The sequence below is a fragment of the Cervus canadensis genome, chromosome 21 (genome assembly GCF_019320065.1).
Source record: "Cervus canadensis isolate Bull #8, Minnesota chromosome 21, ASM1932006v1, whole genome shotgun sequence".
In the NCBI taxonomy this organism is placed as follows: Eukaryota; Metazoa; Chordata; class Mammalia; order Artiodactyla; family Cervidae; genus Cervus; species Cervus canadensis.
Window position 1 is genome coordinate 21,287,458 of NC_057406.1, and position 17,554 is coordinate 21,305,011.

The following is a 17,554-nucleotide window of genomic DNA, read 5'->3' on the forward strand; positions in this document are numbered from 1 at the left end:
TGCTGCTCTCAGTTTTTCTCGCTCTCTCCTTCCCTCACCCCATGTCCACAAGTCCGTCCCCTCCATGTGCATCTCTGTTCCTTCCCTGCAAATAGGTTCATCAGTATCATTTTTCTAGATTTCATATATGTGCATTAATATATGATATTTTTCTTTTCCTGTGTGTGTGTGACAGACTCTAGGTTCATCCACATCACTATAAATGACTCCACTTCTTTCCTTTTTATGGCTGAGTACTATTCCACTGCGGGCTTCCCTGGTGGCTCAGATAGTGAAGAATCTATCTGCCATGCAGGAGACCCAGGTTCAACCCCTGGCTCGGGAAGATCCCTTGAAGAAGGTAATGGCTACTCACTCCAGTATTCTTGCCTGGTTATTTCTTTGGACAGAGGAGCCTGGCGAGCTACAGTCCATGGGGTTGCAGAGTCAGACTCTACTGATGGACTAAAACTTTCACTTTTCAATATTCCGTTGTATATATGTAACACACTGTCTTTATCCATTCATCTGTAGATGGACATCTAAGTTGCTTCCATGTCCTAGCTATTGTAAATAGTGCTGCAGTGAACATTAGGGGGCATGTATCTTTCTCAGTTATGATTTTCTCAGGGCACATGCCCAGTAGTGGGATTGGTGGATCATATGGTAGTTTTATGTTTAGTGTTTTAAGGAACCTCCATACTGTTCTCCACAGTGGCTGTATCAGTTTACATTCCCACCAACAGTATAAGAGGGTTCCCTTTCTCCAAGCACTTTATGTTGCTTTTTAAGTGTAGTGTTCTTATAGGATTTTGTTGAAAATTCTTTTGGTAGTAAATATTTTCCAGACCTAAACGTTTTCCAGACCTAATTTGCACCTGTTACTCTAGGTGTAGTTTACAGACCTTTTTCTATTTCTTTCTCAGCCTGAAGCAACCCAGGAATTATCTGGTATATGTAGAGCAAGGGAAGTGTTCAACTTGACCCTGGCAGTGGTTCTGACCCAGCCTTCTCCCTTCCTGATTGAGGTGTGGGGGCGGGTGAATGTCTAGTTCAAATAAGAGTACTCCAGAGAAATGCTGAAGGACGTCTCTAAGATAACAGTCCCACTGAAGTCTGCAGGAAGTCCCGCAAGGTCCTAATTTGGTGTAGCCCATTTCCAATGAACCAGGCATGGGGCTGGGTGAGTGGGTGACTCCCGGTTCATTGGAAGTGGGCTGCATATAGTTAGGACTTAAAGGGACTTCCTGGAGCTGTTATTTTAGAGACTTTCTTCATATTTCTATGGAATACCTTTACTTGAACTAGAATGAAAATCCTGCCCTGGTAACCAATCTTTAAATCCTAATATTTCTCATTCAGGGCTTGCCAGGTAACTCAGTGGTAAAGAACCTCCCGGCCAGTGCAGAAGACCCAGGTTTGATCCCTGGGTTGGGAAGATCCCCTGGAGCAGGAAATGGCAACCCACTCCAGTATTCTTGCCTGGAGAATCGCATGGACAGCGGAGCCCGGCGGACTCCAGTCCATTGGGGTTGCAAAAGAGTCAGACACATCTTAGCTACTCACCAACAACAAATTCTCAGTCAGTGTGTGGTCCATTTAAGCTGTCGAGATTTTGTGAAGATGTATCACAGGGCAAACAAATCTTTTCAATTGTAAAGGAGATCTGAGTTGCCTCCCCTCCAACCATCCCTAGCCACCAGCTGAGGGTGTGAGTTGCAGCCGAAACTTCTCTTTCTCTCTTACTTTTATTTTTTTTTTACAAGACTTTCAGGTACAGCCATTCTGGAAAGAAATGAAGGTGGGGGCTAAGCCTAGAGTGATGCTGTAACAGAAAGAAGAAAGCTGCTTTGGGACAGGGAGAAGGTTTATGAGGCAGAAGAAGGCAGGTAGAAAAGGAGGGAGGAGCGAATGGTTAATGTGCAGGTTCAGAGCGTGCCTTTGGGGCTGCCTCTCCTTCTGCCTCTGATCTGCTGTCTCCACGTGAGCCTGGCCCTCATCCTTTCCTCCGCCTAGATCTTAAGGTCCCTTGAGTCCCCCTGGGACACTGTGAGTGCAGTAGGAGAGCAGCTGTGTGGCAGGTAGAACATGCCTAGAAGGTTTCTTTCCTTTAGGGGGAGAAATTGAGAAGCTCTCTCTAATGGTGCCCTTGATACAACTAAATAGCAACACTCGCAGTTCATTACTTGTTAGCCCCAGGCAGGGACACTGCAGACTGGCTAATTTTAATCGCCAAAGCATTAGAGGGAAAAGCATTAATGGAGTAGAAAGCAGCTAATCAAGAGCCGAACTTGGCCACACTTGATTGTGCCCTGGATATAAGCTGCTTTTCATTTAAGTTCCTGTTGCTTCTGCTATTAGAATTAGTTAAGAAGTCCTTTGTTTCGGCTTCTTAGACGCACCCATCATTTGAAAGTGGACATTTAATTTCCAAATATATGGGAATTTTAAAAGTATCTTTGATATTAATTTCTCATTTAAATGCTTCCTTTTCTGAAATCACCCTCTGTGTTTCTTCAGTCTTTTAACTTTACTGAGGCTATCAATGCCTAAGTTAAAGCGTTCTCTTGGTAAATGTCACATTGGGCTTGAAAATACAAGGGTTATTTTCAAATATCTTCTGATAGTGATTTCTGACATAATTCTGTAGTGATAAGAGAAAAGACTCTGTATGATTTCAATATATGAAATTTTTGCACCTTGTTTTATGTCCCTAGATATGTTCCAGTCTCCTAGTTTATAGTCTATGGGAACTTCACAGGATTTCTATCCTGTTATTATGTGAACACTATATAAATTATGTTGAATTGGTTCATAGTGCTTTTCAGGTCTACTATATCCTTTGACTTTTCTGTCTTTTCATTCTGTTAATTTTTGAGAGTTTTATATTGAAACTCCAACTAAAAGTCTTACTTAAAAAATAATTGTAATATATAGTTGAACTAGGCTTCCCTGGTGGTTCAGTGGTAAACCTGCCTGCCAATGCAAGAGCCGTAAGAGACACGAGTTTGATCCCTGGGTTGGGAAGATCCCCTGGAGAAGGAAAAGGCAACTCACTCCAACCTTCTTGCCTGGGCAGTCCCATAGACAGAGGAGCCTGGCTGGCTACAGTCCATGGGATCACAAAGTGACAGACACAGCTCAGTGACTGAACACACACACATAGCTGAACTATATGTAACTTTATTCTGTATTTTCCAAGTCTCCTGTAAATTTGTTATCATACTTTAAAAAAAGAAAAATTAAACAAAAATATTTTTTAAAAAATTAGGAAGAAAGCATTCGGTGACCCCACTTTAAGCTTAGGGGCATCCATGGATAAATCCCACAGCCTGACTGTTTTTCCCAGTGGTGACACCGGCTGGTTCTGTGTGAAATCTGTGTGAAATCCAGTTCTTACACTGGAGTGACCCACTATCAGTAGGTCATGCACTTCAGGGGTTTGCAGGATGGTGATGTGTGATGCTCACCTCATCTCTACCAGAGATGCCATCATCTGCATCCTGGCAGGGATTAGGGGTATAATCTGGGCCATGGGGTGGCATGCGTCTCATTTGCCCAGTCGTGTCTAAAGCCTGTGACCTTGCCTGCCTCAGCACTGGCTTCCAGCCAAAGGAGCTGAGCATCCTTCAAGCATAGGCCTCCCTGGAAACCACAGCCTGGCATGAAAAGAAATCGCAGCTTGAGAGTCTGCTTACCATTCATGTCAGAAATATTTCAGAAATTCAGAAGAGAAAAAAATTCATAGCATCTCAGGGCTGGAAAGGATCTTAATTAAGATGTTTTACAATTAGAACAATAAAGAAACCTACTTGAGGATTTGGCTTTGGTGCTTGTCTTCAAAAGGGTTGCTCCAAGTTGTTGATACTAGTGCTTTTTTCTAATTGTATTGTGTAGAACCCTTAGATCGTGTGCAGGGCGCCGGGGTGGGGGGGCCCTAGTTGATAGAGAAGGGAATCTATCTCGTGGTCTTCTGTTTTGTTTTGTTTTGTTTTCTTTTTTTTAGGATCTGTTCTGCCCACAATGTAATGAATAAGCATTGACTTGCTGGGAGATATGAGAACATGTAGAAGCAGCATCTTGGAGTTTAGTTATAAGGCACCTTCAAATTCTACTTCAGTTAATTCCCAGCACAGGGACTCCTTTCAGAATCACCCTTCAGCCTCAGTTTAAATTGGCTTTGTTGTTTGTCACCAAGTTATGTCTGATTCTTGCGATGCTATGGACTGGAGCCTGCCTTCACTCTGTCTTACATGAGCCCTTACATATTTTAAAACATCTGTGAGGATCTGTTTAATCTTTCTCCCCCAAAGGCCCCCACAGTGCCTCCATCCCTCCCTCATTTGCTAGAAGCAGAGGGTGAGTCTTCAGACCACTGGACCAGCCTTGCTGGATGGCAACCACAGTGATGGGCTGCTGGACTCAGCACCTCCTTAGTACAGATAAGGCACCAACAGACCCCGAGTAGATGTTGACCAGGCCTTTCCTCCCCGCTGCTCCTGATCATCTCACCTGCACATTTAGATTTGTCACTCCTGGTTAAACAGAAAGGGAAATGATTTTTGTGGTAGTTGAAGAAAAGTTAGAGGAAAAGGAGCATCGAAATCCAGAAATAGAAAAAGGAGCATAAAAATTCAGAAATCTCCTAAGATGAGCTTTCTGTATGAGGTAAAGTCCTCATAGGCACCACTGGTCTGAAGCTTCCCTGACGGTCCTGCTGAGAGAGTCCTCCAGGTAAATTGCACCACTGGGTGGATTTCAGGGGTCATGCCAGGGGGCTCCCTCATACGTTCTGTTTAGTTCCCTTCCTTCAGCTAAAGGCACTTACTCCTTGCGTCTGTGTTCCCAGTAGGAGAAGCCACGGCTTAAGGAAGTCAGCCTCCTGGCTCAGAGGCTTCTGTGGGGTGACCCTCAGAGACCCCCATTGGAATATTTGCAATGAAATATTCCAAAACTGCAGCTGTTCTTCTAAGCTTGAACTTACCTCATGGGATACCTTAGATGTTTTGAAGCCACTGTTGATGGACTGGCCCAGCTTGCCTATAATTTCTCATTTCTCCTTTTTACCAGCCATACCGTCTCCTGAGCGGGTGCCTTGCAGAGATGGCTTACTCCCTGCCATCTTCAGATCAGGTTCTTCGTGTGGAATGGGGGTCATGATACCTTCCTTGCAGGCTTATTGTGAGTCTGAAATAAAATAGAGGACTCGTGAGAAGCACATACCCAACACTCCCTTAATGCTACCAGCTTCCCTCCCTGGTTGTTGCAATGACTTTTTTCCAACAAAGGTTGGAACATGTGTTCTGAGGAGTATATTTATGAGTGTGTGTGTGTGCTCAGTCACTAAGTTGTGTCTGACTCTTTGCAACCCCGTGGACTGTAGGCCACCAGGCTCTTCTGTCCATGGGATTTCCCAGGCAAGAATACTGGAGTGGGTTGCCGTTTCCTTCTCCAAGGGATCTTCCTGACCCAGGAATCAAACCCATGTCTCCTGCTTGGCAGGTGGATTCTTTACCACTGCGCCACCTGGGAAGCCCATATTTATGTATGAGTACCTATATGTATTTATGGGTAAAGTGATACAAATTTTTTAAAATTAATTTTTATTGGAGTATAGTTGATTTACAATATTGTGTTCATTTCTGCTGTATAGCAGAGTGAATCAGTTATACATATATCCCCTCTTTTTTGATTTTATTCCCATGGGTCATTACAGAATATTGAATAAAGTTCCCTGTGCTATATGGTACGTTTTTGTTTTTGTTTTTGTTTTGGCTGTACCGGGTCTTAGTTGTGGCACACAGGATCTTCAGTCTTCATTGTGCATAAGAAGTCTTTAGTTGCAACATGCAGAGTCTTACCTGCAGCATCTGTGATCTAGCTCTCTGACCAGGGGTCAAACTCAGGCAAACTGGACCACCAGGGAAGTCCCCAGTTGGTTCTTACTAGTTACCTATTGTGTATATATTAGTGTGTATCTGTCAGTCCCAATCTCCCAATTTATCCTTTCCCTCCTTTCCCCCTTGATAACCATAAATTTATTTTATATATCTGTGACACTATTTCTGTTCACTAAATAGGTTAATTCGTACCAATTTCTAGGATCCCACATATAAGCGATATCACATTTGTCTCTCTCCACCTGACTGAGTTTACTCAGTATGACAGTCTTTAAGTCCATCCGTGTTGCTGCAAATAGCAATATTTCATCCTTTTTTATAGTGGCTGAGTAATATTCCATTGTATATGTATACCACATCTTTTTTATCCATTCCTCTGTTGATGGACATTTAGGTTGCTTCCATGTCCTGGCCAGAAATTTTTAGTATTGGGGCCATCTTTGGAATTCTAGGGCTTAATGGGTGCGGAATTCATAATGTCTGGTCCAGACCTTGGCCCATAGTGGATGCTTGGTGAATGCTGGACAATTTCATAACAGTCATAGGGAGAATGAACCCTTAATGACATTTTGCAGTAGTGCTTGGCAGGGCCTGTGGCCAGTGCTTCTATTTATTTATCCATTTGTGCATTGATAACTCAGTTCTGGGCAAAAGAAAGATTGAAGGTGCTTTGACTTAATTGTAGCTCTTAAATACAATACACTGTCTTCTGACTTTAGGATGTAATAGGTAGGCCAGGAAGAGGAGAAAATGGACTATTTCAGTTTTAAGTATGTAGTTGTTGTTCATTTGCTAAGTCATGTCCAACTCTTTGCAACACCATGGACTATAGGACACCAGGCTTCCCTGTCCTTCATTATCTCCCAGCATTTGCTCAAACTCATGTCCATTGAGTCAGTGATGCTATCTAATCATCTCATCTTCTGTCACCCCCTCCTCCTCCTGCCTTCAATCTTTTCCAGCATCAGGGTCTTTTCCAGTGAATTGGCTCTTTGCATTAGGTAGCCAAAGTATTGGAGCTTCGGTATCAGACCTTCCAGTGAATATTTGGGGTTGATTTCCTTCAGGATTGAGTGGCATGTGAGTACGTAGGAATCTACATAATTCAGGTCCTGAATCCATCTTCTTCAGTGTCCTAAGCAAGAGCACTCCTTTGGGAGGTGAAGCTGGGCTCTTAGGAAGGACTCCACTTCAGTGTGAGTATAGATGGTGGGGTGCACCCTCCCTTCCAGGACTGAATGGGCATCTGCAAGACCAAGGAGGGGGGTTGTAGCTCCAGGGACGAGGAGTGTAGTTCCTGCCCACCCTGTTTTCATGGAATATTCCCATTTTTCTTATTCATTTATTTTTGGGGGCATTGGGTCTTTGTTGCTGCATGCAGGCTTTCTCTAGTTGTGGCGAGCTGGGGCTATTCTGTAGCTGTAGTTCTCAGGCTTCTCATTGCAGTGGCTTCTCTTGTTGCAGAGCACAGGCTCTAGGGTGAGCAGGGTTCCGTAGCTGTGGCACATGGGCTTAGTTATTCTATGGCATATGGGATCTTCCTGGACTAGGGATGAAATCCATGTCCCCTATATTGTCTGGTGGATTCTTAACCTCTGGACCACCAGGAAAGTCCTACATTTTTCTTTCTGGAAGTGACAGCAAGCGTGTTAAAAGCCAAAGATCAATTGGGGTGTAAAAGTCTATTGACTCAGCACCCAGAAAGGATGGTTCTCTCAGGAGGCCAGCTGGACTCTTAAGAGGAAAGCTGACTCAGGCCACTTGTTTGGACATCTACTGTAGCCTCTGTGGGTAGGAGAGATAGCATCACAACTTCACTGCTGTGATTTGATGGACCTGGTTTTCTCTTCCAAAATTCGTATTTGATTTCCTCAGATCCTAAAGTTACTCTCCTCACCCCAGATCCTAAAGTACACCGATTCTTTCTGGAAAGACATCAAAGATGCTGTGAGCTGTGACAGTGTGTACATTTTAGTAAAGAGTGACGTTTACATCTTTTCTCAAGTTCTTTAAGTTGATCTTGCTAAATTTGGGGGTGAACAAAATATTCAATGTAGTTTTTCAAGTGAAAGACGCTGGCATTCAAGAATGTGTTAGTTTAGGTTCTCATGTGTGCTATTTGCATCCCTGACACTAAAAACCTAGAAAACTGTGCAGCTCAAAATTCAGTCTTGTTCAGTTTTTTGGTGATGTGTTGCTTTTGCTTATTAATGAAAGCTTATTTAATGAAAGCCCAAACCACCACTTTGAATTATTTTGCAGCCAGGAGAGTGTAGTTAAATAATTGTGTATTCAGACTTCAGTTTAGTGGTTGTTGTTTAGTCGCTCAGTCGTGTCAGACTCTTTGGGACCACATGGACTTTAGCCAGCCAGGCTTCTCTGTCCATGGGAATTCCTAAGCAAGGATACTGGAGTGGGTTGCCATAGTAAATCTCACCACATAGTTTTTCATAGGAGAGATTTCTTCTGTTAGTCTATAGCAGATGACTGTAGTACAAGCCTCAGCTTTCCCAGGCATCTTTCCTCAAAGCCTGCAGGGTGGAAAGGAGATCCTTCCCTGGAAATATTGAATATTACCAGCATGACCACTGTGTCTTTGGTTGCCTGTTGCTTTCTCTCTTGTCTGGGTTGCCAGTTTTCAGCACAGTAAAGGGACACCAGAAGTGTAACAGACAAAAAGTGCACCTGTAGCATTTTTACCGTATTTCCTTGGGAAATGGTCCACAGATACCACTGTTTCCATGACAGCCTTTGTCCTCAAGGCTTTACCTGGGCTTCAGAAACCTCTGCTGGGGTAGTTCTGGCACTCAGTATGGGGGCTGTTTTTGGAAAAAGTTCCTAATTCATGGGCATCTCAGCTCTATGGTCAAGGAATCTTTGAAATTGCCTCTAAAACATATTTTTACAAGTACGGTTGTCCCTTGATATCTGTGGGAGTCTGGTTCCATGGCCCCTGAGGATACCAGAATCCATGGATGCTTAAGGCCCTTACCAAAAAAAGCTGTAGTATATGCATATAATTGATACACATCATCCCGTATACTTTAAACCATCTCTTGATTGCTTATAACAGCAATACCTATACAATGTAAATTGTATGTAAATAGTTGCCAGCACATGGCAAATTCAAGTTTTGCATTTTGGAACTTCCCAAAATTTCTTTTTCCTCCCAAATGTTTTCAATCTGTGGTTGGTTGAATCCCCAGATGGGGAGAGTGTACTGTATAAGCAAACTTTGTTTCTGTTTTTCTTGATTCCAGAAATGCTTTATCTTTATTTCCAGAAGGTTCTTATTTAATGAGAAATAGGCTTTAAGCTCCTCAGGCCTGCAGCTTTTTCAAAGAGCTCATGGTATAAAAACAAATGTATGGATCCCCATGATTTCTAGAAGCTCTATATTAAATCACTTTGAAAAGGAAAGTGGTTTTTTTTTTTTTTTTTTGGTGATGATAATAATATTCAGTTTTTAACTCTTGTAGTCTGTAAAATGCAGCCATAGAGAGGACATGGGAGCAGGAGAAACACCATTCTCCTAACTGAACCCAGAACAAATAAGGTTGGTTTACACTATTGTCACAGATTCTAAGCAGTCAGCTTAAAAATCAGCAGAATTATTACTTATTAGATGCATATCCAAACTACAGTGAGGTACTACCAAACCCTGGTCAGAATGGACATCATTTTAAAAAAATCTACAAATAAAAAATACCAGAAGGGATGTGGAGAAAAAGGAACCCTCCTACATTGTTGACGGGAATGTAAATTGGTACAGCCACTGTGGAAAATGGTATGGAGATTCCTTAAAAAAATAAAAAAGTTGCCATATGATCCAGCAGTCCCACTCTTGGGTACATATCTGGACAGAACTATAATTCGAAAAGATACATGCACCCCCTATGTTCACAGCAGCATTATTCACTATAGCCAAGACACGGGAACAACCTAAGTGTCCATCGGCACATGGATGGATAAAGAAGATGTGGTGCGTATATAAAGTGGAATACTACTCAGCCGTAAGAAAGAAAGAGATAATGCCATTTGCAACTACATGGAGGGATCTAGAGATTAACAAACTAAGTAAGTCAGACAAAGACAAGTACCGTATGTATCACTTACCTGTGGTATTCAAAATATGACACAACTGAATTTATCTGCGGTATAGAAACAGACTCACAGTCATAGCAGACTTGTGGTTGCCAAGGGGGAGGTGAGGATGGGAAGGATGGATTGGGAGTTTGGGATTAGCAGATGCAAACTAGTATATACACAATGGATAAACAACAGAGTCCTCCTGTATAGCATAGGGAACTATATTCAGTATCCTGTGATAAACTATAATGGAAAAGAATATGAAAAATAATGTGTGTGGGTATATATATATATATATGTATATATATATATATATATTTAGCTGCTAAGTCACGACAGACATTTTTTGTGACCCCATGGTTGGTAGCCCACCAGGCTCCTCTGTCCATGGGATTTCCCAGGCAGGAATAGTGGATCCCCTGTTCCAGGGGATCTTTTCAACCCAGGGACTGAACCTGTGCCTCCTGAGTTGGCAAGCGGATTCTTAGCGCTGAGCCACCAGGGAAGCCGTGTGTGTGTGTGTGTGTGTGTGTGTGTGTGTGTGTGTGGAATTAATACAGCATTATAAATCAACTACACTTTAATAAAATAAAGTCTTAAAGCAATGAGCAGAACTAGATGGGTGCCATGTGGCCCTTTACAGTCGGGGAGGAGTCACATGAGATGGATGGAGCTCACTTTGGTTTCCGTAGCATGCTTGCCGCAACCCTAACTCCACATTCCATTTAAACAAATTTTTAAGCTTTCTATAATGGTGAGTAACATTTACATTTCATCCTTTGCCTAAAATTATTTCTAGCTTTATTTTCTCTTTCCAGAGCTTGGCACCCTCTTCCAACCACCCCCCCACCCCCCGAGGTATTACTGTCGGCCTTAGAAATGGCATTGCTCCCTTTTGTTCTGCCCGCCGGTTTGATAGGTTGTGTCTGCACATTTGAGAGCAGCATGTTTTCCTTTTTCAGCATCTAAACAATCCTGTAACCACATCACGGCATTTTTAGTCACATCATTGACCTCCGCCGGCGGTGAACCCCCCTCCAACACTTGAATGCATTAATATCACCGTCTGCAGCATTTTAATTTAATTAGAGCAGTGCTTATAATCCTCCTGAGGAAATGGTTATTCCCCTCTGTAATGTTAAAATAAAACACCTCTGCTTTTCACCCGACTGACAATTTGCTCTCGAGGTGAATGTACCGTAAACGGGTACTTGCTGTCCCTTCCTTGGGGTTGGGCCAGAGAAGCAGTTCTGAGAATGAAGAGGTTTCCTTTATTTGGAGAATTGGATGTTAGTCTCTTTACGTCTCTCTGCTTGGATGTCTCCATCAGAGACAGCGGTATTTGTTTTGTATTTCTAACTTTTGACAGTCTGCTGATTGTGCCATGGTAGATGATAAGTGCACTGCTAGAGTAAAAGATTTAAAAATAAGGACCACGTGAATCACCCTAGAGATGAACAGAGAGACAAAGGAGATAAATGTGTGGTGTGGGATGCCCAAGTGTGTGTTTTGCCTCCTTGGAAAGGAACCCATAGGCTGGACAGCATCCTTTCTGTGGTCCGATGAGTGTTGTCCTGGCCGCTGAACAGGGTCACAGTGTAACAGCCACTAATTGCTCGAGGCCCTAGAAGCACATTTTGCTTATCCCCCTCAGGGTCAAGGGTACCCATCCTTTCTTTTGTTACTGACAGACCTCTTCATTAAATCTTTTAAAAAGAACTTCCCAACCCAGACTTACTGTGTTGCCACACTGCTGAGTGGAAACCTGTATCAGAAGTGAAAGGCATTCAAGGTCCATGATCACTCAGTCTCTGGCCGCCTTTTTCTTTTTTAATAATTTTATTTATTTATTGACTGTGCTGGGTCTTCATTGCAGCATGGACATTTCTCTAGTTGCAGCGAGCAGGGGCTACTCTCTAGTTCAGTACGCAGGCTTCTCATTGCCTTGGCTTCTCTCATTGTGGAGCACAGGCTCTAGGGCGTAGGGGCCTCAGTAGTTGTGGCTCGAGAGCTCTGTAGTTGTGGTTCCTGGACTCTGGAGCACAGGTTCAAGAGTGCACTGGCTTAATTGCTCCTCGGTGTCTGGGATCTTCCCAGACCAGGGATCATATTTGTGTCTCCTGCATTGGCAAGCGGATTCTTTACTGCTGAACCACCAGGGAAGACCTGGCCTTCTTTTTATGAAACAGCAAGGTAGTCTTCTTCTGGAATTGTTTGGATGTGGAGGTGAGGGCATGAAATCCCAGGGCAAGCCCTGAAGTGTGACATTCAGTGTCTCAGTAAAGACAGGGAACCACACACATGTAAACACACATGGGGCTGCCTCCGAAAATTATAGTAAAAAGCAGCTTGTTGTCATTGAGTCACCAAGTCGTGTCTGACTCTTGCAACGCCATGGACTGTAGCCTGCAAGGCTCCTCTGTCCATGGGATTCTCCAGGCAAGAATACTGGAGTGGGTTGCCATTCCCTTCTTTAGGGGATCTTCCCAACCCAGGGATCGAACGCAGGTCTCCTGCACTGCAGGTGAATTCTTTACCACTGAGCCACCAGGGAAGCCCCCAAAGAAGGTACAACATGATAATTTACCACGTCAGAATATATACATTTTAAAGGTTATACCTGGCTTGACTCTCTTTCTCAGCAGGCTGGTGATATATTTTCCCAAGAAATTAAGTAGAATCTGCTTGGAGAGCTGGGTTTCTCCCTCCTCATCATCCTAGATGGAGATGGTAAGGGGATTGAGGTGGCCTCTCACTCACAGAGACTAGTTATAGAATCTTGTCTTCTAGAGAAAGTCACCGTCTTACGAAAGAAATGCCATCTTTTTTTTTTTCTCGTACTCATGCCTTGCCATTTGAAAGGTTTCTGGTCGCACAGGGTTTTCTTCATCAACAGTTTCACTTCTGCAAAAACCCTAACAAAACAGAAAGCTATTTCTGGGAATAAAGTAACGGTAGATAAGATATTGAGGCGTATGTTGGGACTGGGGTGGGGTGAGGGGTTATTGAAAGGTTGAAGTGTATGAAGAATTTGTTAAACTAGAAAAAACAGACTCCATTTAAAATATTTTAAAAACCTATCTCACCTTGAAAAACCCCTCAACAGATTTCGTATGTTTCCCATATGTGTGTTTATGTCTTTGCCTTTTTCACCTCAAAAACCCCAAACCAAGCCCTGAAAATATAACTCATCCCTAAGTTAGAATTGCTCAGAATACGTGTGATGTTTGGTAAAGTTCAAGAAAAGTGAAGTTGAAGGTTTTGCCTCTGGGTGACCTTTCACAGGACACCTCGATCAATCCAGAAATGAAATCTAAGGTGTATGTGTCTTCCCTGAATTAAGAAATTCACCAAGAAACTTTAGGATGTGTGTTTAAGCAGAAATATTCCAAAGGCCCTCATTGCCAGTTGAGGATGCCTCGGGGAAGGTATAGCGATTCCATTCGGAAATTACAAAAATATGTATATATTCATTTAAAATCAAAACTTCCTACCACAACCGCCTAACTTTCCAGGTTATGAGAAGAGAAGCTTTAATTTGGTTACAGGGCTGGGGGACGCCCCTGCTTCCCGTTGCATATTTGATGGAGTATAAGATGTTAGAGAATGCTTTGTAAAACCTAAACACCCCCCTTGGCTTTATTTTAATCCGTAATTTTTCTTTTGCTCTTGATTTTTGTTTTCACAATGGCATCTTGCTGATCCCCCCCTATCCCCACCCCCAACTTATTTTTGGACTGTGTGTGTCCCACTTTACTTTGCCCAGTTAAACCACAGAAACTAACGGAAGTTGTGTTTATGTATGGACTGCAAGTCAAACCAGTTGGTACAGATCTGAGATGCAAATTGCACTACTCTCCCAATGAACAGCATAATCAGTTTCTTGCCATTATTTGCCACGTTTTAACTTAAAACTAATACTTCCCACCCCATTGCATTGTTTTAATCGATCTAACAAACACTGCCCTTTTGAATTTAAACAGTGGAGGTGCTGACTTTCCCCTCCCCCTTTCCTTGTCTGTTGAGTAAGTACCGTCAATTAAACAGTACTTCCTTAAATGCAGAGGATTCTTTGAATGAGCTCTTGAAATGCTTCAGAAGGAAAGGAAATATTGATTCTAAGATGGAGCGCGAGGGGAGCAAGGAGATAACTGGTTGATGTGGCAGATAATTCGCAGCTATGAAGGAAAAAATGAAACCGTGGAGATTTTTGGTGGTGATGGTTGTATAATGGGATAGGTAGGTGAGAGACAAATATTGCTTGTAGATTTATTAACTGAAACCTCAAACTTATAAGCTCTCACTTTGGGCTCACCTCTCATTGGATCTAAGTATGGAATCCTACTTTGATCAGAAGCTGGGGATATTGCCAGAGAAGAGAAAAATGGTTTTTAATGTATTGGTGACATAAATTATGTGACCGGGAAAAGTAATTTTTGAGAGAGGAGTCTTTAATGACATTCTCTTGGGATATATTGTTTCATCCCCTTCATCTTGCCTCCCCTCTTTACTGGAACAAACCACTAATACAAAGAGGAAGAAAAAAAAAAGAACACCTATTGACCCCAGCACACAGGAAAAGCCCTATCTTAAAGCTTTTCAGCGTTTTGTTATAAATCCCGAGTGCTGGCGATCTGAAAGACAACTGCACAGAGAGAGGTCTCCTCTGGAGAGGTGACCCACACCCAGACTCCCCCACCCACCCCCTCGCTGCCGTCACCCCTCAGTTCCAGGCTTTCATTGTCTTTTTTCCCTTCCCCTCTCTCTGCCCTTCTTTTAACAGCAGGAACGAATTTCATACACACCCCCCGAGAGCCCGGTGCCCAGTTACGCTTCCTCGACGCCGCTTCATGTGCCAGTGCCCAGAGCGCTCAGGATGGAGGAAGACTCGATCCGCCTGCCCGCGCACCTGCGTGAGTGTTCGTGCGTCCTGGATGGATGGGGGATGGATGGAATGGGTGGACGGACAGACTGTCAGTCAGAAGGGTCAACCGCATGGGCCGAGGGAGGCAGGGCTGCAAGCCCGGGCAGGGGCTACGCTCTGAGATGGTTTTCCTACAGTTTCCAAAAACTCTTGGCATCCTTCTCCTCCCGCCGCCCCACCCCCCAAAATGGCTTTGATAACCGTGAGATTCGGAGATTACTGGGTGTTCCCTTGTTTGATGGTGCGTTGATCTCAACTCTGACTATGACAGGGGTACTACAGGTTCCACTGAGTCTCCCAAGAGGCAAGGTGAACTCTTGGGGGAGAGTCTGTCTTCCTAAAGTTCACACTTCTTCGCCTTCTGTGTCTTCATTGCCCCTAAATTTTGCACAGCTTCTGCGCCAGACTCCCTCCCCTTTGGCTTTTTGCTGTGTACTTGAACTTTATTTGCAGGGCTGTCCCCTCCTCTTCCATGATCCTCGCTCTGTTCCTTCCTCTTATGCCAACACAGGGCCTTTCTCCCTCCCCTCCTGTTTTCTCTGCCTCTCTTTTGTACCTTCATTGCCTCTACGGTTCCCATTGTGGGTATTCAGTCGCTCAGACGTGTCCCACTCATTGCGACCCCATGGACTGTAGCTCTCCAGGCTCCTCTGTCCATGGGATTCTCTAGGCAAGAGTACTGGAGTGGGCTGCCATTTCCTTCTCCCAGGGATCTTCCGGACCCAGGGATGGAACCCGCATCTCTTGCATTGGCAGGCAGATTCTTTACCGCTGAGTCACCTGACAACTCCCATTATTTTGTAATAGTTCTACCTTTCTCTTCTGAGTTTCCTCTGCCCCTTCCTCTTCCACTTCCCCTGCCTGAATCCTCAGCTGCAGCTGGGCAGAGCATCAGGGGCCCCACACTTGGCTGCTGGGGCCAGGCTCCGAAGCACCTGACACCTGTCCCTTCCCTTTTTGTCTCTCTTCTGAGCTGCCGCTCAGCCCCGATGATCCAGGGTGCTGGGTGTAGCCGGGGAGAATGGGTCACCTGATTTCCAACCTGGCTGCGATGTCCAAGAAAATGCCAGATTCTCTGGCTTGACTATTACCCTCGGGACGCAGGTTCAGGTTATGGAGGACACGGCAGGGGCAGGGAGTCACCTTGGCCCTTCCCTAGTTGATTTCTCATGACTTGAGTGGTGGTCTGGTTGTACCTGCCATCTCTTTCTGCCACAGTCGTGCTCCCTGGGTTATTCTGCTCTTCGTGGCTTATCCCTCCTGAGAAAGCCCAAGGCTGCCTGCTAAGAGTGGGGAGCGAGAGGAGAAGATGCAGGCGTCTGTTTCCTCTGTCTGTGCCTATTCAGCAGATCAGATGACTGTGATGCTGGGAGGTACTGGGGGGTGTTACTGGCATATTCCTTCTCTTTCACAGTGAGGATGGTAGCTGTAAACTTCAAGGGGTGTTGGGGGCTGAAGGCATCCTTCACCTCTTTCAACTGGCCTGCCACATCTATCAGTGTTTACAAAGCTGGTATACTGTGGTCAGCACCTTCCAGCCTCAGTCTACCATCTTCTCCACAATGAACTTTAAAGAGATTAGGACTGTGAGCGTGTCAGGGTCATGACTGTGGGCACAGTCATCTGCAGTAAACCTGGAGCATTGTGGTACCAGTGAGTGTTGTGAGCAGACAGACTGGGAGAGAGACCACAGCTAGGTGTGAGCCTTTTTTTCTCCAGAAGCTGTTCTGTGACTAGGACATTCACTTCAGGATGGAACAGACTCAGGCCATGCAGACAAAGCATGCCTGCTACTAATCTCATTCATTTATTCATTCCACAAGCAGTTACTGATTACCTGCACTATGCCAGACACTTTGAAATGAATAGAGTAGACCCAACTCCTTGCCCCTGTGGAGCTTGGAGTCTCCATAAAGAGAGAAAAGGAAATGATGAACTCCTGTTCCAAATAGGCTGAGGTTTCTTTCACGGCTTTTGAATTCTGTACGATGACACATTGACTCCCCTGACCTCCCCCCATCCCAAGAAAGCCCTAACTCTTGGTTTGCTGCTGGATGACTTTCACATATGGAGGCTCTTTTACCCTAGCGCTGCCTCTCCATAAAAAGTTATCATGATAAAATGCACTAACAAACACAACGAAGTGGCGCTCAGGAGATCTTAATCTTTAACTAGTTCTACTGCTAGATGAGCTGTTTGACTGTGAGGCAGTCATCATAACACTCAGTTTTCCTACCATGCAAGGTGGTGATTGGACAGGAGAATATTTAACAGCCCTCTTACCTTGAAAATATTATGACCTCACCTAAGACATCATTTTCCCTACTTGGAACTGTTTCTTCCATACAGACATTTTAAGTTTTTTTCCTGAGTAGACAGTTTCCTCATTGAGTCACAGCTGTGCTGCTCACCACTGGCCAGACCCTGCCAAGTGCCTAGCACATAAGCATCGTAGCTAGTATTTATTTATTGGGATGACTTTATAGCAGGCACTGTGTGAAGTCCTTGATGGAAATTATTTTATTTATTCTCACAGCAATACTTGTAGATATTCTTTCAATATCCATGTCACACATCAGGAATTTAGCGTTTAAGAGAATGTAAGTAAACTGCCAAGGTCACCCAGTCAGTGGGAGATAGAGTCAGGGTTCAAACTCAGTTC

General features: G+C 44.0%; 1 protein-coding gene across 2 annotated transcripts in view; it reads left to right on the forward strand.

Annotated features, from left to right (window-relative positions):
* Window positions 1–17,554, forward strand: part of ETV6 (ETS variant transcription factor 6) — a 276,040-nt gene that overhangs the window by 103,117 nt on the left and 155,369 nt on the right. Inside the window, exon 2 of one of the 2 annotated variants that reach the window (XM_043440391.1) lies at window positions 14,755–14,881. In XM_043440391.1, coding sequence (XP_043296326.1) covers window positions 14,755–14,881 — 127 coding nt within the window. Of the gene's footprint in view, window positions 1–14,751; window positions 14,882–17,554 lie in introns of both variants that reach the window. The other variant, XM_043440390.1, reaches the window with a different exon arrangement.